General features: G+C 45.7%; 1 protein-coding gene across 1 annotated transcript; it reads right to left on the minus strand.

The window, feature by feature from the left end:
* Window positions 1-846: 846 nt before the first annotated feature.
* LOC141133371 (RING finger protein 11-like) lies at window positions 847-19258 on the minus strand. The gene is made up of 3 exons (XM_073622720.1): window positions 19011-19258; window positions 14120-14289; window positions 847-6790 (listed from the first exon to the last, which is right to left on the minus strand). Exons 1-3 carry the CDS (start codon window positions 19107-19109, stop codon window positions 6619-6621), a joined length of 441 nt encoding a protein of 146 aa, XP_073478821.1. The 5' UTR covers window positions 19110-19258; the 3' UTR covers window positions 847-6618.
* Between the last annotated feature and the right edge of the window lie 1998 nt (window positions 19259-21256).

Consider the following 21256-nt stretch of genomic DNA (forward strand, 5'->3'; position numbering starts at 1 on the left):
CCAGGTTTGCAAGATAACTAAAATACATCACCGGTAATATCATTTGCTGCTCAGTGATTGCAGTATTCTAGTCTGAATCTCCCCAAGGTAATACATAAAACCTGGCCTGTTAGTGGGCCCTGAGGACAGGGTTGATGACCACTGCCATACAGCACATTTGGGATGTGGTGGAACGAAAGATTCGCATCATTGATGTGTAGCCAACAAATCTGCAGCAACTGCGTGATGCTATCATGTCAATATGGACCAAAATCTCTGAGGAATGTTTCCAGCACCTTGTTGAATCTATGCCACGAAGAATTAAAACAGTTCTGAAGGCAAAAGGGGGTCCAACCCAGTGGGAGCCCTTGCACACTGGGGCGGCGTCGGCGGTAAAACGCCGCTATTATTAGCGGCGTTTTACCGTCGGTATGCGGCCGCTAGCGGGGCGGTTTTACCCCCCGCTAGCGGCCGAGAAAGGGTTAAATACCACCGCAAAGTGCCTCTGCAGAGGCGCTTTGCGGCGGTATAGCCGCGCCGTCCCATTGATTTCAATGGGCAGGAGCGGTAAAGGAGCGGTATACACTCCGCTCCTTCACCGCTCCGAAGATGCTGCTAGCAGGACTTTTTTTAGCGTCCTGCCAGCGCATCGCTCCAGTGTGCAAGCCCTCGGGGCTTGCACACTGGAATGAAAGTAGCGGCACTTTCGGGGCGGTTTGCAGGCGCTATTATTAGCGCAATAGCGCCTGCAAACCGCCCCAGTGTGCAAGGGCTCTAACTAGCAAGGTGTACCTAATAAAGTGGCCGGGGAGTGTCCATGTGCCCATAGATGGAATAAGAGTGATGAAAAAAATAATTCACACAATCTACAAATGCATAGAAGCGTGGGTTTATTTTATGGCATGACAATGCAGTAATTGTATCAGATCTGATATATTCAGACTTAGTTCATGGCAGTGTACTCCAATGATAAAAAGACAATGCTTTTTTTTTTTTAAAAAAAAAAAAAAAAAAAAAAAAACCGTCATATTCAATCGAATACACTAATACCCTAAGAAATTGCATCAACCCAACACAAAGGTTTGTCATCATTCTAAAATGTGAGGGAAGATGTTCCTGGGATGGATAACTGTACCAAGATCATGGAGGAGTGTTGTAGTCAACTAAATCAAAAGCAGAAAATGTCACATGTCAACTTCCATGTATTCCATGGACACTGTATGACCCCTTTCACACTGGGGCAGGCATTAGCGGTATAGCGCCCCTAGTTTTAGCGCCGCTTTACCGCTGTTATAGTGGTGCTATTCGGCCGCTAGCGGGTGAGGAAAGGGTCAATTAGGGCCCAAAAAGCAGCTCTTTGACAGTGGTGCCCATTCATTACAATAGGGAGGGGCAGTGTATACACCGCTCCAAAGACTTTTTTCCTGTCCTGCAAGCGCACCGCCCCAGTGTGAAAGCACTCAGGCTTTCACACTGGGGGTGCAGAAGAGGCAGTTTACAGGCGCTATTTTTAGCGCAAAAATGCCTGTAAAACGCCTCAGTGTGAAAGGGGTTTATAGGTAAAATCTAAGCCTACCCAAAACCACTATTTCCCATTTGTGCTGATGCAGGTGTATTTAATCATCTACTAGCTTCTTAAAGTGGTAGTAAACTCTGTTTTACCACTTGTACCTACAGGCAAGCCTATAGTAAGGCTTACCTGTATGTACTGTGAATATCTCCTAAACTTCAAACAGTTTAGGAGATATTCAGGCTGCATGCAGGCAGTGACGTTACCGGCACACGTAAACAGCAGCTTCCACGCACATGTGTGGGAGTGATGTCATCATGTCCCCGGCCACTCATGCAGCCGGAAGATGTGAACCCAGAAGGAAGATGGGGGGGAAGATGCCAGCGTGGCGCTGGAGGGCTTTGTTTTAAGGTAAGTCTCTCATAATGATGCATACTAGCACCTTATGACATTGCCTTGCAGGGGATTTTCTTTGTTCAACTGCAGTTTGCTACCGCTTTAACCATGTCCAGAATTCCATTGGTGAGATTTCTGCACTTGAGTTCTCAACTCCACCCACCTGCTGCAGCCATTACCAGGTTGTCTCATTATCTCTGCTCTCCTCCTTTTTTTGGTAATACTCATAATACAGCAGAAAAAAAAAATTGACTCTTAAGCAGCCCAAAGATTATGCGATTTTCTTTCTTTCTTTCTTTCTACCATGAGTGGAAGGAAAGAAAGATCACTTGATTCCCCCATCAACACAGTCAGTGTTGATGGGAGAATCGCTCCCGCAGTGATATTATGTTCTGCTGGCAGGGAGCCTTCCCAGCCGGCAGAATACAATGACTACTGTTGGGGCCATAGATGCCAACAGTCATCGCATGTAAAAAAAAAAAAAAAAAAAATCTGACAGGCTGCCCATAGATGGATCATGTCCCTGTTGAACCGGCCGAGATTCGATCCATCTATGGTCAGATTAATTGAATGTTGACTCTTAATTGTGGAGTACAGAGTTGGGAAACTACACTCAGATGAAACCACAAACAATTAAAAAAATAATACAAAACAACAAACAACACTTATGTGACCCAGATCCCACCCCCACCCCGGTTTCCCTTCATGCCAAAATATTCTGAGGATTTAAAGTGACCCATTGTTCACAGAAGTGCATTTACAAACCTTGCACAGCACCCCAAGGAGCTGGTTAAAATTTGCATAAGATAGTTTTTTTTTGTTCAAGGGCTCCCAGGGAACACCACAGCATCACCTTGGTTTTCACATGGTTGTGATGAACACAGGACAATTAATTACTTTTATAAATAACATTCACTACGTACCTTGTTTCCTTACACCTGTACACAATATATTATTTTGGCTGAATGTTTAAGGGCCTACTAACACTAGGCATAGCTGCCTTGTACCGTACCTAATCACAATTGTCCTCCCTTCTCCGCTGGCTTGCACGGCCATGCACGCTTCCCTTATTACCTCTGCCTCACATAGATGCATACTGTAACAAGTACAACTGAACTGTGCCTGAGCTAACCTCTTCAAGTGGGTCAGGGCACAGTATGATGAACCATACCCAAAGCATGGTACAGACAGATCACACTAGTCAAACAGGCTTGAAGTTGGGGGTGATACATGCAACGTATGATTTGCCTAGTGTGAAAAAATGGGAGGAACCATAGACTGTGAATTGTCTTATACTTTTGAGGAGTCAGTCTGTCTAATCAAAGGGCCAGTGGACAATTTTAGACTGGCCCTGCGTCAAGAAAAATCACATTAAACAACAGCCATGCAAAGCAGATACTCTGCAAGTTGCCTGAATGGAACTTCAGATAAGTCTAAAATACATGATATTACCAAAAGTATTGTGATGCCTGCCTTTACATGCTTATGAACTTCAATGGCATCCCAGTCTTCATCCATAGGGTTCAATATTGAGTTGGCCCACCCTCTGCAGCTATAACAGCTTCAACTCTTCTGGGAAGGCTGTCCACAAGGTTTAGGAGTGTTTGACCATTCTTCCAGAAGCACATTGGTGAGGTCAGATACTGATGTTGGACAAGGCCTGGCTCGCAGTCTCCGCTCTAATTCATCCCAAAGGTGTTCTATCAGGTTGAGGTCAGGACTCTCTGCGGGCCCATCATGTTCCTCCACCCCAAACTCGCTCATCCATGTTTTTATGGTCCTTGCTTTGTGCACTGGTAAAAATCATTTGGTGGGGGGGATTATGGTGTGGGGTTGTCTTTCAGGGGTTGGGCTTGGCCCCTTTGTTCTAAGGGAACATAGTTCAAGGGAACTCTTAAGGCGTCAGCATACAAAGACATTTTGGACAATTTCATGCTTCCAACTTAGTGGGAACAGTTTGGGGGACGGCCCCTTCCTGTTACAACATGACTGCACACCAGTGCACAAAGCAAGGTCCATAAAGACATGGATGAGTGAGTTTGGGAGGAAGGAACTTGACTGGCCTGCACCTTAACCCGATAGAAAACCTTAGGGATGAGTTAGAGCTGAGACTGCGAGCCAGGCCACATCAGTGCCTGACTGCACAAATGCATTTCTGAAAGAATGGTCATACATTCCCATGGACACACTTCTAAACCTTGTGGACAGCATTCCTGAAGAGTGGAAGTTCTTATAGCTGCAAAACTGTGGGCCAACTCAATATTGGACCCTATGGACTAAGACTGGGATGCCAATAAAGTTAATGTGTGTGTAAAGGCAGGTGTCCCAATACTTTTGGTATTATAGCGTATCTTGTGTAATACCGAGATCATACTGCATCCACCTTTAGGGACTTCTTGCGCACACAAAATGCTTTTGATCGATTTGAAAGGACATGCAGTGTCATGCAACACTGCCACTACTAGTATTTTCTTCAACAATGGTTTACATTAAAGAGCTGAAGACCTATTCTTTCACTGACTTCAATAACTTTTGGGAACAGTTGTAATTCCTTTAGCACAAAGACATGCCCGGATTTTCTCCAGCCCTGTTGCTACACAAGCTTTAAAAAGGCATAGTACACCTTTATCAAAAATGCCTATACAGGTGGAGTGTCTGTGCAGCTTTGACCAAAGCGGACTAATCCCCTTGCTTTAGGTGTAGGCCATACCCGATGAAGCCTGATTGGAATATTCCCAGAACATTGCTAAGAGGCCTTGCCATTACTGTTCACCTTGACCATTACAGGAGTGAGCTCTTTCTCCAATTCAAACCCCCTCACATGGCTCTTTCTCTCCCCTAATGCAGTAGTTCTGAGCTCAGCCTTTGAGGGCTCACCCCTGTGATGGAGCGGGTGAACAGTAAGAGCTAGGCCTCTCTTAGCAACATCCCAGGACTCTTCTAGTTAGGCTTCATGCTCTAAGTAAATGGCCTACACCTGTAGCAAGGGCATTATTCAACTTTAGTCAGAGCTGCGCAGTTTGCTTTTATCTATATAGACACCCCTTATGTGCATAGGAAGTTTTTTGGTAAAGGTGAACTAACCTTTTAAATAGTTTTGATTGGGTATAACTGATAATTCAGCAGCATAACAGAGGCAGAATAGAAGAAGGTGGTTAATAACTGATAAATACAAAATTTAAAGCTGAGCTGTAGGCATCTATGAACCTTCATGTAATGCAGATGGACTGTAATATTTTTTTTATACATATCACCCCCAGGTGATTTACGGTACATTTTTTTACAGGCTTCCATTTGTGTTTAAGCATAGGCTCCTGCCAAACCATGAGGCTGCAGAGTGGTAATCCAGGCACCGGGCAGGAGAAGGCATTCAATAAACAATGTTCTGCCTACTCAGCAACAAACGCGCTACAGGGTGATCAAGCTGTGGATGGGAGATTAGGTGTGTCGATGGCCGCACTCTATGAACTCACAGGAGGTTCTGCATGCAGTGGTCAAAGACATTCTCTTGCTATCAGGCATGAGCGGTCAGTAGAAAAACTGCAAAATTAGAGAAAACTCAAATCTTTGGACTTCACAGGTAATATAAATATTTTGCAACAAATGGAAATCTAAACTTATAACTTGAGTTAGGTGGCTACAAATCAGTGTTAATGGTTTATCTGTCCTGTCCTGAAATTTATTAGAAGGGGGGAGTTATGTGTGAATTACTAAAATCTCAGAAATCATATTCTGCGCTCAGCTTTAAAGAGCCATTGCTCTCTACTGTCTTAGGTACATGATAACCCCAACCCATCCCAAGCTGTGTCCTCCACTGTCCAGGGTAGAAGATAACCCCAACCCGTTGCAAGCTGTGTCCTCCACTGTCCAGGGTAGAAGACAACCCCAACCCGTCGCAGGCGGTGTCTCTCTACTGTCCAAGGTAAGAGATAACCCCAACCTGTCGCAGGCAGTGTCCTCTACTGTCCAAGTTAGAAGGTAACCCCAACCCATCGCAATTGGTGTCTCTCTACTGCCAAAATAGAAGAAAACCTCAACCCATTGCAGGAGGTGCCTATCTATTGTCTAACAAACAAGAGAACCCCAACCCATTGCAGGTGGTGTCTCTCTACGGTCTAAGGAACAAGAGAATCCCAACCCATTGCAGGTGGTGTCTCTCTACGGTCTAAGGAAAAAGAGAACCCCAACCCATTGCAGCTGGTACTTTCTCACCCAAACCCTCATTCCTTCTAAAATGTGTGCATCTCTCCAGACTGACCAGCAGTTTGCCCTCGTTCCCATGCACACACCTCAGTCTCTAGAAATTCTCAGGGATCTATTTGCTATCTTAATAAAGAGACATTTTGACCCCTGTTATTGAAGAATGAAAAAAAAAAAAAGTCTTCTCATTAGGAAGAGCAAACAAAGCTTGCATGAAAATGTCTAGACTGGTGAAGACCACAATGTGGAGCTGAACGAGATGAGAAAAATGCAGTACACAGTCTCCTCCTCCTCTCAACAAGCTGTTTTCACTGATGGAGGGGTATTTATCTTTTGATTGATATTCTTCCATCCGGTGACTCTGGAAAGGTAGTTCACATGACTTTTTAGCAGCAGCACTTCATCTATTTCTAACCAGCAAACCATTCTTATACAGGTTTTGGCCAGCAGGTTTCAACAAGCCTTTTCCAAAGTACTTTACTTGATCGACAGAAGCCATGGTGTTGGCACATTCAGGGTGTCCCCCTTTCCAATCAGTTTGTCTCATAGGAGGACAGCAGTGCAGCATCCACAGGCTCCATGCATGATGGACATGTGAAGGAGCGCATAAGCCAGTCATCTATACATTCCATATGGTAAATGTGCATACAAGGTAGGAAGCGTATTGGATCCCCGGTGACAAAGTCCAGCATACAGATTACGCACCTGCACAGACAAATTAAAAAAAAAAAGTGATGAATGCACTGTATTACTAACAACACAGACACAAACCCTGCATGCATGGGCATTAAAATACAAGACTTAACTCCCCCCCCCCACTTTGGGTTGACAAATGGTACCGATCTGCACTAATCTGACCGCCATTTGCATATTTTTCCCCCTTTATTAGTGTATCTAAAGCTATTTTTCTAATTTTGGGTGAAGTAAAAAAAAAAAAAAAGAGTTCAGGTAAAGGTTTGTTGTGTCATTTTATTCGTTTTCGGGGGCGCTTTAAAATTGTTTTTTTTTTCCCCCTTACTTATTTTTATATTATTAAATTGTGTTTTAAATAAAAATATTTTGATCACTTTTATTGCTGTCACAAGAAATGTAAACATCCCTTGTGACAGTAATAGGTGGTGACAGGTACTCTTTATGGAGGGATCGGGGGTCTAAAAGACCTCCAATCCCTCCTTTGCACTTCAAAGTATTCAGATCGCCGAAAACAGTGATTCTAAATACTGTATATTTTTTTAATCCGCTGCCAATGGCAGCCGAGTAAACAGGAAGTGACGTCGCTTCCGTGTTTACATTCAGGAGACTGGCACAAAGCTGTTCCAGTGCCAGTCGCTCTCTAGCCGCCAGAAGTGGTGGATTGAGGATCGGGTCTCCCGGTGGGACGGGAGGCCCGGTCAGAGCGGCGGGGGGGGTGGGATTGTCCCCTCCCGCTCCTCCGGGATACCAATCGAGTCAGTGAGCCAATCACGCAAGTAGAAATTATGTTTCTGGGGGACGTTCTGTACACATTTTGTGTACAGAACAACTCCATGTAGCCATATTGCATTGCATTTTCAGAAAACGATAGAGCTGCAGATTAAAAAGGAAAAGAGGATTTTCATGTCATGCTTACCTGTAAAATCCTTTTTTTTTTTTTTTTTTTTTTTTTTTAGTACATCATGGCACACAAAGTCAGGCTAATATTCATTACCTGCTGGGACGTCCCAGAGCAATATCCTTGAGGGGAGGGAGATACCCTGCCAAACAATAGCTATCAGAACTTAAACGGCAGCCCGCAGTACACTGCGGCCGAAAGCAGAATCCTCGGCCTCAGTGTACTGCGTGTACCTCCACTTGATAAAATTTTGTGAACGTATGCACCGAATGACCAGGTAGCAGCCTTACAAATCTGAGCCACAGATACCGGATAGCGAAAAGCCCAGGAGGTTCCTACACCCCTGGTAGAATAAGCTCTCACCCTAAAGGGAGGAGCTTTAGGTTTCAGACCGTAGGCCTGAATGACCAATTGACAGACCCAATTGGCAATGGAAGCTGCCTGCCCCTTCTTGGGTCCTTTTGGTAAAACAAAACAAAACAAAAAAAAACAAACAAAAAAAAGAGTCTGATCCTTGGATCTCTGCAGATCTAGACAAATAAATCTTGACTGCCCGGACAACGTCCAAAGAATGCAGTCGTCTCTCTTCCGCCGAACGAGGCTGAGAGAAAAAGAAGGCAAAATAACGTCCTGATTTAAATGAAAGGCGACACCACCTTTGGCAAAAAGGATGGGAACAGGTCATAACACAACTCTGTCATGGTGAAGGATCAAGTTCGGTTCCCTGCATGAAAGGGCCGCCAACTCCGACACCCTTCTAGCCAAGGCGATAGCCATCAGGAAGGCTAGCTTGCGTGACAGCAAGTCTAATGCAATTTCCTTAATAGGTTCAAATGGTTGTTTCTGTAACACAGACAGCACCAAGTTCAAGTCCAAAGGACACATAGGTGACCTAATGGGGGGAAGCAAGCAAGTTGCCCCTTGCATAAAAGGTTTGGCTCAGTGAATGGGAGGCTAAAGTCATTTGGAAAAATACTGATAGGGTCGAAACTGACCTCCGATTGTACTCAAAACCAATTTGATTTCCACAGCTGACTGTAGAAAAGAGAGAATTTTCCCAATCACATTATTTACGAGGATGATATTTTCTGGCTGACCAAGCAATATAAGTCTTCCAGACCTTATGATAAAGCTTCCTAGTGATAGTTTTTCTAGCATTCGCTAGGGTAGACACCACTGGTCCCGAGATGCCACGGTCCTTTAACACCCTGGCTTCAATAGCCAATGCCATCAAATTTAGAGACTGTAAATTGGGGTGGAATATAGGACCTTGAGGCAGTAGATCGGGGCAACGTGGAAGCGTCCATGCCTGTCTATTGTCAGTCTCACAATCTCCAGGAACCAGGGCCTTCTGGGCTGGGCTGGTGCCACCAGAATGACTGGAATCCCCTCTCTCCGAATCCTGTACAACAGACGTGGAGGGAGAGGGATCGGAGGGAAAGCATAAACCAGGGAGTACTGGCTCCATAGAATTAACAGAGCATCTGCTCCAATTGCCAGAGGATCTCTTGTTCGAGACACAAACTGCTATAGCTTGTTGTTGAACCTGGATGCCAGTAGGTCGACCTCTGACCATCCCCAACGTTGGCAAATTTCCTGGAACACCTCTAGGTGTAGGGACCATTCCCCCGGGAAGATCTGCTGGCGGCTGAGATAATCTGCCTTCCAGTTTTCTACTCCCGGGATATGGACTGCCGATATTATTGGCACATGTCCCAGGCTAGTATGTAGTTCACCTCTTTCAGAGCTGAAAGACTCCTGGTACCGCCTTGGTGGTTTATATATGCCACTGCCGTGGCATTGTCAGACTGAACCCTGATGGGGCAGTCCTGAAGCTCCACCGTCCAGGATCGTAGGACCAGATGTACTGCCCATAATTCTAGGACGTTGATGGGCAGGGTCTGCTCTGTCCCTGACCATTTCCCCTGGGCTGTGAGCCCGTCTAAGGTCGCTCCCCAGCCTGAGAGACTGGCATCTGTTACCAGGAGAGAAAGAAATTTTCCCTTTCGCAGGTTCTGATCCTGCAACCACCAGTTTAGGCTTAAGCATGCCTAAGAAGATAAGCACATTGGATAATCCAGAGCTTTTCTTCCACTGTTCCAAGCCAACAAAATGTCCTGTTGTAAAGGCCTGGAATGGAACTGGGCATAGGGCACTGCCTCGAAGGAAAATACCATCCTCCCTAGAAGACTCATACAGAGCCGAATGGAGGGTTGTCTGGTGCCCCTTATCTGATGCAACTGATCCTTCAGGGCACAGATCCTTACGGGTGGCAAGAATACTCTTGTCTGGACCGTGTTTAGAATCAGACCTAAATATTTTAGACTTTGAGCTGGTCTCAAGGCTGACTTTTTGGTATTTATGACCCAGCCTAAGCTTTTCAAATACCTCACTGTGTATATTATGCTCTGTTCTAGAGCCTGTACTAAATGATCTCTGAGCAGGAGGTCGTCCAGATACCCGAGCACCAGGATCCCTTGGGCCCTTAAAAGACACAGTACTGGTGCTAGGACCTTTGTAAACACCCGAGGAGCTGTAGCAAGCCTGGCAGGTAGAGCCACAAGTTGAAAATTACGTTCCTCTACTGCAAAACGTAGGAACCTCCGATGAGGCCGAAAGATAGGCACGTGCAAGTACGCGTCCTTTATATCGATGGATGCTAAAAAGTCTCCCTTCTCGAGTGAGGTTACTACTGAGCGGACAGACTCCATCCAAAAGGATTGTATCAATAGATACTTTTTCAGGGACCTTAGGTCAAAAATGGGCCTTGTGTCCCCGTTTGGTTTCTGAACCGTAAAAAGGTTTGCGTAAAACCCTGTGCCCCTTTCGGATACCGGAACCTCTAAAATCACTTCCTGATGCACTAGATGATGTAGTGCCTGAAGCAATAAGTTTCTTTTTGGAGGATCCGAGAGAACGCTGGTTCTTAGAAACCTCTGAGGGGGCACTCCCCGTAACTCCAGCTTGTAACCGCAAGGTATAATTGAGGTGACCCACTCATCCTGAATTGTTGTTTTCCAAATGTCCGCAAAGTGCCGCAAACTTCCCCCCACTCGATGGAGCAGGGGTGTCCCCTCAAAAGGAGGGCTTGGTGCTGGGTTTAGAAGAAGTTTGGACCCAGGGCTTTTTCTGGCCCTGGCCTTGCAGCTTGCCCCTGGCCCTAGCGCCCTGTTGGCGGCGGAACCGTCCTGACACCGAGACATTTGAGGAAGCAGTCCCTGGGTTTTTAAACAAGGGACGTTTGGCGCTTTTCTTCACAGGAAGTAGAGAATTCTTTCCTCTGGAAATCTTTTGGATATCTAAGGAAGCTTGGCTGACCAGTTCTTAAGACATAAAAGTCTGCACATATGTACAGACCTGCTGTATTAAATCCTTAAAAGCATCAACAGCAAAACACAGCGGGAATATCTGTCTTACTTTCAGGCAGATCATCCTCCTGGTTTGGCCTATCCGGCCGTTTGACTTGACATTGGTAAAAAAATGAAAGTACTTCCCGTATGGGAGGAGGTATATAGGGGATCACTTCCTGTCTGAAGACCTTTGGTCTACCAGTGTCCATTCACCTAATGATGGAGTATAACCCAGCAGGTAATGAATATTAGCCTGACTCTGTGTCCCATGATGTATGAAAAAGAAAGGAATTTTCATAACATTCAACAACAACATGACCTGTGTCGCAATTGTATACACTAGATTGTTTTTTCTTTATTTGCTATTTTTTCTCTCCACAACTGTGGAGTTACCTTTTAAGACTGGTAGCATTTTTTCCTTTCCTTGGTGTAAGCAGCTAGCAGAGCTCATGCTATTAAAAGCAGATTAGTTTGAATAATGCTATTAGATAACCCAAAGACCCATGTCACTCCAGCAATCCTGTTGCCGGAGGCAGCTCGCCAGTGATGGGATTGCTAAAAAAAAGAAAAGAAAAAAAAAAAAGAAGGAGTAGAAAGACTACTAAAGGAGCCTATTACTATGGCCTCATTGGCCATACCACCAAAGTTTCAATCCATCATTGCTGTCAGCCGAGATCCTGCAAGTTTCAGCAAGGGAGTGATGCCATAAAAGCATGTGATTGCTCTTGTTAGTAGGGATGCACCGATATATCGGCCGCTGACAGTTATCGACCAAAAATAGGGCAAGCAGCATTTTGCAGATAGAAAAAAAAAAAAAAGGTGCCGATAATGGCCACCGAAAATTATCGTTCGAAAAGGTGACGAGAATGGCCGAAAACAAATTCATAATCATTTAAAGGGGTTGTAAGGGTTTTTTTTGTCATACTTACCTCCTCTGTGTAAGGGTTTTGCACAGAATGGCCTTGATCCTCCTCTTCTGGGGTTCCCCAGCAGCGCTCCTAGCTCCTCCCCGCATCGAGTGCCCCTACGGAGAGCCGCATTCTATGGAGGCACTCGTGCGGGCGTGCTCCCAAGTCCTGCTGCTGGGTCTATTGACACAGACAGCAGGACTCAGCCCTGCTCCCCCGACTCCCATGTCACTGGATTTGATTGACAGCAGTCAATCAGCTGCTATCAGTCTATCCAATTTGAACCCGAGGCAGCGGCTGGAGCTGCTGTACTTGTCCCTGTCACTGGAACAATCAGGTTCAGGTAAGTAAAAAGGGGGGCTCTGGGGGACCCTTAATGCATAGAATACATTAAGGTGAAAAACTTTGAGGGTTTACAACTCCTTTAAATTCATGATCTTAATTAAACAAAAAAATCGAACATAACACAATTATAAATAAAGAATATATTTTTGCTTCGAAAACTGTCTGTTGCGGTTAAGTGCATCCTCAATTTTCAGTTTCGGTCCAGAATTTTCATTTCGGTGCACCACTACTTGTTAGAGATCCTGTTAAGCGAACTGCCACAAGCAAACGTATCTCTAGTGTAACATGGCCCTAGGGGTTCATACAGTTTGGAGTAGATTTACAAGTGCACAAGATAAAGTGTATGTGTGGGCAAAATCTGTTGCAGTAGATCTCTGCAATTCATGAACATTTCTTCATATTTTTAAAATCACTGAAAGTACAGAAAAAAAATGCTTATCCTGCCAGAAATCCAGTGAGCTCCTAATTTCCTGTAGTGAGCCAAGAGTGCTGTCTTTGCTGCACAGAAATCATCCAGGCTACAGAACACCCCCCCCCCCCGCCCCTCGTTATGTAGGTGAGGAGGGCAGGGTGTGTAGCTCAGGACGGAAAACTCAAGCAGGGCTGAAAACACTGCCCAAGACTTAAAGTGGTTGTAAAGGCACAAGGTTTTTAGAATGCATGAAGGTAAAAAAAAAAATAAAAAAACTTCTGTTTGCAGCAGCCCCCCCTAAGGCTCCATGAACACTGAAGCTCATAAACGACCGTTTTTGGGAGTTTGGACCTTTTCTATGTTATCCTATGAGTCCATGCACACTTGGATGTTTATCAACAGTGGAGTTTATGGGCTGTTGTCTGAACGCCCTAGAATCGCATTCAGGAGCTGTTTTTATGACCACAAAAAATGCATAAATGCTGATGAACGCAACACTCAAAAACGTGGCTCACCAGCGTTTAACGTTTTCGATGCATTGAAATAAAAAAAAAAAAAACCCAGCTAAAAAACGCTCTTGCAAAAACGATAAAAAAAAAAAAAAACTTTGAAAGACTCACTACAAAGCTACTGGCGTTTTTAGAACGTTATTTTAACATCCAGTGTGCATGAAGCTTTATACTTACCCAAGCCCCCTCTCAATCCAGCGATGTCCATGAGAGCCTTGCCTCTTCGGGGACCCGCACTACCGACTGGCCTTTGGCAGCAGCGGGAGCCATTGGCTCCCGCTGCTGTCAATCACAACCAGCGAGCCAAACAGGAGATGGAAGGGGTGGGGCTGAGCCGCAGCTCCGTGTGTGAATGGACAGAAGCGCACCTGCTTGGGTGCCCCCAGAGGAAGCTGCTTGCTGTTAAGGGGACCCGGCAGGAGGGATGAGCCAGGAGCGCCGGCAGGGGACCCGAGAAGAGGAGGATCCGGACTGCTCTGTGCAAAACCACTACACAGAGCAGGTAAGTATAACATGTTTTTTTTAAAAAAATAACAAACAAGGCTTTCATATCGCTTTAAATGCAGTACTGTCAGTTCGCTACAGCAAGTTAGGAGCACACTGAATTTTTGGAAGGTCAACAAGCATTTTTCTGCACTGACAGTTATACTGCTATAATGACTGTATAGGAGGTATACTGGCTGTTATTAAAGATACAATACATGGGGAAACGTGCATGAATATGTTTTTTTTTTCCCAGGAGGTAGCCATCATCAGGACATGCACCAATATAACCAGCCTGTACATTACAAAGAAACCAAGCTAGATTGCTTCAGTATTAAAGCAACCAAAACAATGCAAATACTGGGGATTCCTTATACAGGGATAACTCTCATGAAGAGATAATGATAACATGCAATCCTGTCCTTTGAACACTAACTCTTTCAGCCTCTTCTCCGAGGGCTCAGATCCAGAGTCATATCTGCCTTTCGGTAAATGCTGAATTAGGCCCATCCTCTGCGCAATCCACACTTGTTCCTCCTCAGTCAGCTGGGTAGCTAGACGGGTCTGGCTGGGTGTGGGATGGTAAACAGGCACCGGCTCCCGTTCCTGAAATAAAGCAGGACAAAGAAATCAGAACAAGATGGTGGAAACTCCTCTAAAGCATGCAGTACCTCTAATCTGCCACAAGAGTGTAATGCTGAATCACAGGTACAAAAAAAAAAAAAAAAAAAAAAGAAAAGAAATAAAAATAAAAAAAACTCAGCTTTTCTTTAAAGTTTTCTATCTCAAGCAGCAAAATTATTCTGCAACTCGTGGCCCCCGGGTGCCACAAAAACAGGCATATTTCACTCTATACGATCATACGGCGTAACGTAAAACCGTGTGCAAGAGTCCTAACTGTGGGACTGCTTAGCAAGCATCCCCATCACTCATACTAGCAAGAATTATGTGAACTCATGCTCTTATTACAAATAATAATGTCTAGATATATCCTAGCTGTTAGTATGGTTTGTCAGACAATTTTCTTTGGAAACAAAAAATCCTACTAATTTATGTTGGTGCCTGTTGCACCTTGTATCTTGAATGTGATATTCTGTATTGACTTTTATGCTCAATAAACTTTTTTTTTTTTTTTTTTTTCTATAAAAAAATAGAGCCCTAACTCTGCAGCTCCCCCTGCGCTCCCTCTAAACTGCGACCCAGCAGATCCCCTCCCTCCTGCTCCTACTTCCAGCAGTGACTCAGCAGCCTTATCAGCCTCTAATGTAAAATATAGAGGAGAGGTTTTGAGAGGGTATAGCAAGGGGTGCTGAGACTTTGATATGAACAACTTGCTTCACATTGCCTGCAACGATATAAAATGGATCAACTGGAAGGATCAACAGGTTCTGGCAGGAGGAAATGTACAGTCTGCATTCGGATCTGTACACCCGCGTGTTACATTTTGACATGCGACAGTATCTGTGCAGCTGCTGCGCCTGCATCCACTTCAATGGGCCGCCTGCATGCAGCTCGGAGTTGGATGCAGATGCAGCAAAAAGCAGCTCAGCACAGAGGACGGGTCTCAGCTCTTCTATGAATGAGCCCTAATGTTACAGGGGGCATCAAAAAACGCCATGTTAAATTTTACAGACACATTGGGGTGGATTTACCAAAACTGGAGAATGCAAAATCTGGTGCAGCTCTCTCTAGAAACCAATCAGCTTCAAGGTTTTATTGTCAAAGCTTAACCACTTACCTACCGGGCACTTTTACCTCCTTCCTGTCAAGGCCAAATTTTCAGCTTTCAGCGCTTTGAATGACAATTGTATGGTCATGCAACACTGTACACAAACATTTTTTTTTTTTTTTTTCACACAAATAGAGGTGGTATTTATTCACCAAATGTGAAAAAATAGATAAATCTTTCAGAGTTTGTTAATTTTGCAAACAGGTAATTTTTCTCTTTCACTGATGTGTGCAGATGATGCTGCACTGATGGGCACTGATGGGGAGGCACCGACTGGCAGCACTGGTGGGCACAGACTGGCACTGCACTGATAATCAGTGCCTAGATCATCATTGTACATGTCCCTTTTACAGAAGCCGGTTATCGGCTCTCTTCTCCCCTCCTCACACTGTCAGCGTGAGGAAAGGAGTGCTGACAACTGGCATCTGTTTACCTCCGTGATCAGCTGTGATTGGACACAGCTAATCAGTTGGTAAAGAGCCGCTGATTGTCCCTTTACCTAAATCTGATATCAGCAGTGTCCGGAGTGGGCACGAACGCAGGAGGCTATTACGCGGTCGGAAAGTGGTTAATTGAACAAGCTAAAGTTAGAAGCTAATTGGCAAAGCTGCACCAGATTTTGCACTCAGGTTTTAGTAAAATCAACCCCATCACATCATATGTGTCATTTTTATTTTTCCAATAGTCCTGTACTAAAAAGATTATGGAGGCTGTCATTGTTAACACACACACACACACACACACATTATAATATATTTTATTATATTATTATTAGAGGTCAACCGATATATCGGCCGATATTTGGTGTTTTTTTACTTAAAGAGGAGTTCCACCCGGGGGGGGGGCATTAAAAAAAAAAAAAAAAAATTAAAAGTCAGCAGCTACAAATACTGCAGCTGCTGACTTTTAATTGGACACTTACCTGTCCTGGAGTCCAGCGAAGCGGGGGATCAAAGCCCCGCTCGTCTCCCCCTCCGTTCAGCGGCGCCGGCATTGCAACTGTGGGTGCCGGGCTGTGGCTTCACAGCCTGGCACCCACTGCGCATGCGCGAGCGGCGGCGCTCGCCGTGATTGGCCACTCAGTCACCTGGGACCTGTAATGGGTCCCAGATGATTGACAGGAGGGAGGGAGCAGAGCGGAGCCCTTCCTGTGCCGAGGGGGAAGTGATGTCACCAGCCCAGGCAAAGGAAGGGGCAGATTACGAGGGACCACCTAGCAACAGGCATTTAGAGGTAAGTAAAAAAAAAAAAATATATATATATCCAAATGTTTTTTTGTTTTGTTTTTTAGGATTTTTTATGTATATTTGTTTTTTTGGGTGGAACCCCACTTTAATCGGCATCAGCAGATTGTGCTGATAAAAGACTTGCAAATGACTTCTGTAAGACCCCTTTCACACTGGGGCGGTTTGCAGGCGGTATTGCGCTAAAAATACCGCCTGCAAACCGCCCCTAAACAGCCTCCACTGTTTGTTCAGTGTGAAAGCCCGAGGGCTTTCACACTGAAGCGGTGCGCAGGCAGGGCGGTGAAAAAAGTCCTGCAAACCGCTTTTTTGGAGCGGTGTATTCACCGCTCCTGCCCATTGAAATCAATGGGACAGCGCGGCTATACCGCGGCAATACCGCGGCTATAGCCGCGCTGTACGAGGGATTTTAACCCTTTTTCGGCCGCCAGCGGGGGTTAAAACCGCCCCGCTAGCAGCCGAATACCGCTGCAAGAACGACGGTACAGCAGCGCTAAAAAGCGCTGTTGTACCGCCGGCGCCCCCACCGCCCCAGTGTGAAAGGGGCCTAAAAGAAGTCAATACAAGTTGCCTGTATTCTTCTGTGAAGGGACTTCTCTCCTCCTGTGGGCAGCCAAATCTGATAAAAAGAACCTGAAGAGATACAATGTTTCCACTTATGAATGAACTGAGCTCAGTGTGTAGAAGCTCTCAGTTTAACCATTTAAAGACTAAATCTTTTCTGACACTTGTTGCTTACAAGTAAAAATCCTGTATATTCTGCTAGAAAATCACTAAGAACCCCCAAACATTATATATATATTTTTTTTAGCAGAGACCCTAGGGAATAAAATAGCGGTTGTTGCAATATTTTATGTCACACGGTATTTGCGCAGCGGTCTTTCAAACGCAATATTTTTTGAAAAAATACACTAATAAATTAAAAAAAAAACTAAGTAGTAAAGTTAGCCCATTTTTTTTCATCCAAAAGTTTTGATTACCTGTTTTTGTGTATTTAATATTTAAGATATAGGTTTTTTTTATCTAAATTATACATACAAGTGAACTGATTGGTTTGTTTTGTTTAATAAATGTTTAAATGTAAAAAATTTTCTGTATCACTTAAGGTTGCTTTCACACTGGAGCGGGCAGGCGTTGACGGTAAAACGCTGCTAGTTTTAGCGGTGCTTTGCCGTCATTTTAGCGGCGCTATTCGGCTGCTAGCAGGGCACTTATAACCCAGCTAGCAGCCGAGGAAGGGGTTAAATGTGCCCCTGAAGCGCCGCTGCCGAAACGCTTTGCAAGCACTTCGGCAGCGGTGCGCATTCATTTCAAATGGGCAGGAGTAGTGGAGGAGCGGTATAAACCGCTCCAAAGATGCCACTTGCAGGACTTTTTTTTTTTTTTTTAACGGGGAGCAGTGTATATAGAGGTGTGCATACGGGGAGCGGTATATATATATATATATATATATATATATATATATATATATATATATACACACACACACACATACATACATACATACATTGAGGTGTGTATACGGGGAGCGGTGTATATAGAGGCGTGTATACGGGGAGCGGTGTATATAGAGGCGTGTATACGGGGAGCGGTGTATATAGAGGCGTGTATACGGGGAGCGGTGTATATAGAGGCGTGTATACGGAAAGCGGTGTATATAGAGGCGTGTATACGGGGAGCGGTGTATATAGAGGCGTGTATACGGGGAGCGGTGTATATAGAGGCGTGTATACGGGGAGCGGTGTATATAGAGGCGTGTATACGGGGAGCGGTGTATATAGAGGCGTGTATACGGGAAGCGGTGTATATAGAGGCGTGTATACGGGGAGCGGTGTATATAGAGGCGTGTATACGGGGAGCGGTGTGTATAGAGGCGTGTATACGGGGAGCGGTGTGTATAGAGGCGTGTATACGGGGAGCGGTGTGTATAGAGGCGTGTATACGGGGAGCGGTGTATATAGAGGCGTGTATACGGGGAGCGGTGTATATAGAGGCGTGTATACGGGGAGCGGTGTGTATAGAGGCGTGTATACGGGGAGCGGTGTGTATAGAGGCGTGTATACGGGGAGCGGTGTATATAGAGGCGTGTATACGGGGAGCGGTGTGTATAGAGGCGTGTATACGGGGAGCGGTGTATATAGAGGTGTGTATACGGGGAGCGGTGTGTATAGAGGTGTGTATACGGGGAGCGGTGTGTATAGAGGTGTGTATACGGGAAAGGTTGGATATAGAGGTGTGTATACGGGAAAGGTTGGATATAGAGGTGTGTATACGGGGAGAGGTATATATAGAGGCGTGTATATACAGGTAGGAGGTGTCAGTATACAGGATATACACACAATGCAGTCGGTCACCTGGTAGGGCGGGGGGGGCTCCCCGGGCAGGCTGGCCCCATCAGAATCATTGAGCAGGGACAGGTCATCAGCGGACTGGGATGACAGGCAGTTCCCCATCCCCCACCGCCGGGGATCCAGCTGTCGCCCCCGGACTCCCCTCCAGCTCGGGCTATTTACTCTTCCTCCTTCCCGGAAGTCGCGGCGCTAAAAACTACAACTCCCAGCATCCCCGGTGGCTTCTCATCACGTGACGTCTCCCTGCGAGAGAGCGGTGCGGTGTGTGTCACGTGGTGCCAGAAGTCTCATTCAGTTACATTGTATCCTGCTGGAGAGAAACACTTCCGGAAGTAAATCCATGTGTCGCTCTGGGTGTTTCTAATCATTATTCATATTAAAGTGACATTAAATAAAATATTCACATTATTTTTTAATATGTTTATGAAAAAAAAAAATAATTAAAGTTGAAGATTAAAAAAATGAAAATGTAAGTCAAATATTTATTATTAAATTTTAACTTCATATTAAATGTGTTCTTTTTTTGGGGGGGTCCACACTATATAGGAAGATTTTTTAAAATATATATTTATCCTCTGTCTCCTGTGACCTGCCGCCAAGCCACAAACCACCGTAATATTAGGACATGGACTAGGGGGGAACTTCACGCCGTTTTTTTTTTTTTTTTTTACTGGCAATTCTTTTATATTATTCAGCAGTCAGTGGGGAAGCCCATTGACAGCTGATGACTCATCAGTTGTTAAGGACACTGTGGCCTGGCTTCCCGGACCCGCTCCTTAAGAACCAGCTTTTACTGCACCCTGATTGGGTACTTTGCAGGGTGGTTCTGTCAGGTTCATTCCAGGACACTGTATTGTCACGGAATGAAGGTGCCCAGGACCCGGAACAGACCTAAAAAATGCAGGACTGTCCTGAGCAATCCAGGACACGTGGTCACCCTAGCCCCGCCCCTTTGTATACCAGCAGCTGCAGGGTGGGGAATCTCCCACCAGCACCCTCCTGGCCCAGAAATTATAGCTAACTTCTAACTCCCCATTCAGATAGATCCCAAGTTCATCCCTACTGTAGCGATGTATGCAGCAATATAATGCACGGGACTCATAATGCTGGGCTTTTGCTGCAATACTAACCTTCTTTTTTGGAACTTTACCCCATGGTTCTTCTCCACCACTAGATGTCGCCAATCCTGAAGGCCAGCATCATCCAAACCACTTCTAGTGAGCCCATAGGGGCAGGGTTCCAGCCCGAGGGAAAGTCGGGGACTAAAGAGCTGGGAGACCCAAGGAAGGAGCCCGGGACTAGAGAGCTGAAGACCCAAGGAGGGAGCCTGGGACTAGAGAGCTGGGAGACCCAAGGCCGGAGCCTGGGACAAGAGAGCTGGGAGACTCAAGGAGGGAGTCTGGGGCTAGAGAGCTGGGAGACCCGATGAGGGAGCCCGGAACTAGAGAGTTGGGAGACCCAAGGAGGAAGCCTGGGGCTAGAGAGCTAGGAGACCCAAGGAGGGAGCCCGGGACTAGAGAGCTGGGAGACCCGATGAGGGAGCCCGGGACTAGAGAGCTGGGAGACCCAAGGAGGGAGCCCGGGACTAGTGAGCTGGGAGACCCAAGGAGGGAGCCCAGGACTAGAGAGCTGGGAGATCCAAGGAGGGAGCCCAGGACTAGAGAGCTGGGAGATCCAAGGAGGGAGCTCAGGACTAGAAAGCTGGGAGACCCAAGGAGGAAGCCCGGGACTAGAGAGCTGGGAGACCCAATAAGGGAGCCCGGAACTAGAGAACTGGGAGACCCAAGGAGGAAGCCTGGGACTAGAGAGCTGGGAGACCCAATAAGGGAGCCCGGGGCTAGAGAGCTGGGAGACCTTAGGAGGGAGCCAAGAACTCGAGAGCTGGGAGACCCAAGGGGGTCCCAGGGCTCATACCAGGCCCGTCAGAAAGCTGAGAATGTGTCCATAAGAGGGAGAGATGGAGAACAACACCTTAGGGGAGCAGAAGGATGTCTTTCATTACTATCTGGATGTAAAGTCTTTGGAGCATAAGGTTCACCCTGAAGACACCAGCTGCTGGAGAATTATGTCTCTGAATGTTGGACATTGTATTGTCTTTTGCACTTTTCAAGTAAAGTTTGTTATCCTTGTAATGTAATCCTTGTTCCCGCCTTGTCTGAAGTTACTGAAAGTGGTGTGATGCAAGTAGCTGGCAGTTCAGGTCACTAGGTACTTGGGGTATGAGGACATCAGTATGGAAGCAAAGAATT

This window comes from Aquarana catesbeiana, linkage group LG03, assembly GCF_042186555.1.
Source record: "Aquarana catesbeiana isolate 2022-GZ linkage group LG03, ASM4218655v1, whole genome shotgun sequence".
In the NCBI taxonomy this organism is placed as follows: Eukaryota; Metazoa; Chordata; class Amphibia; order Anura; family Ranidae; genus Aquarana; species Aquarana catesbeiana.

Excerpts from the sequence above, each read along its gene's own strand:
- LOC141133371 (XM_073622720.1), bottom strand. The coding sequence starts at position 19,109 with ATGGGGAACTGCCTGTCATCCCAGTCCGCTGATGACCTGTCCCTGCTC. Across the intron at positions 14,290-19,010 it reads AGCCCCCCCCGCCCTACCAG|GAACGGGAGCCGGTGCCTGT; the intron begins GTGACCGACTGC and ends GCTTTATTTCAG. Across the intron at positions 6,791-14,119 it reads TCGGAGAAGAGGCTGAAAGA|GTGCGTAATCTGTATGCTGG; the intron begins GTTAGTGTTCAA and ends TTGTCTGTGCAG.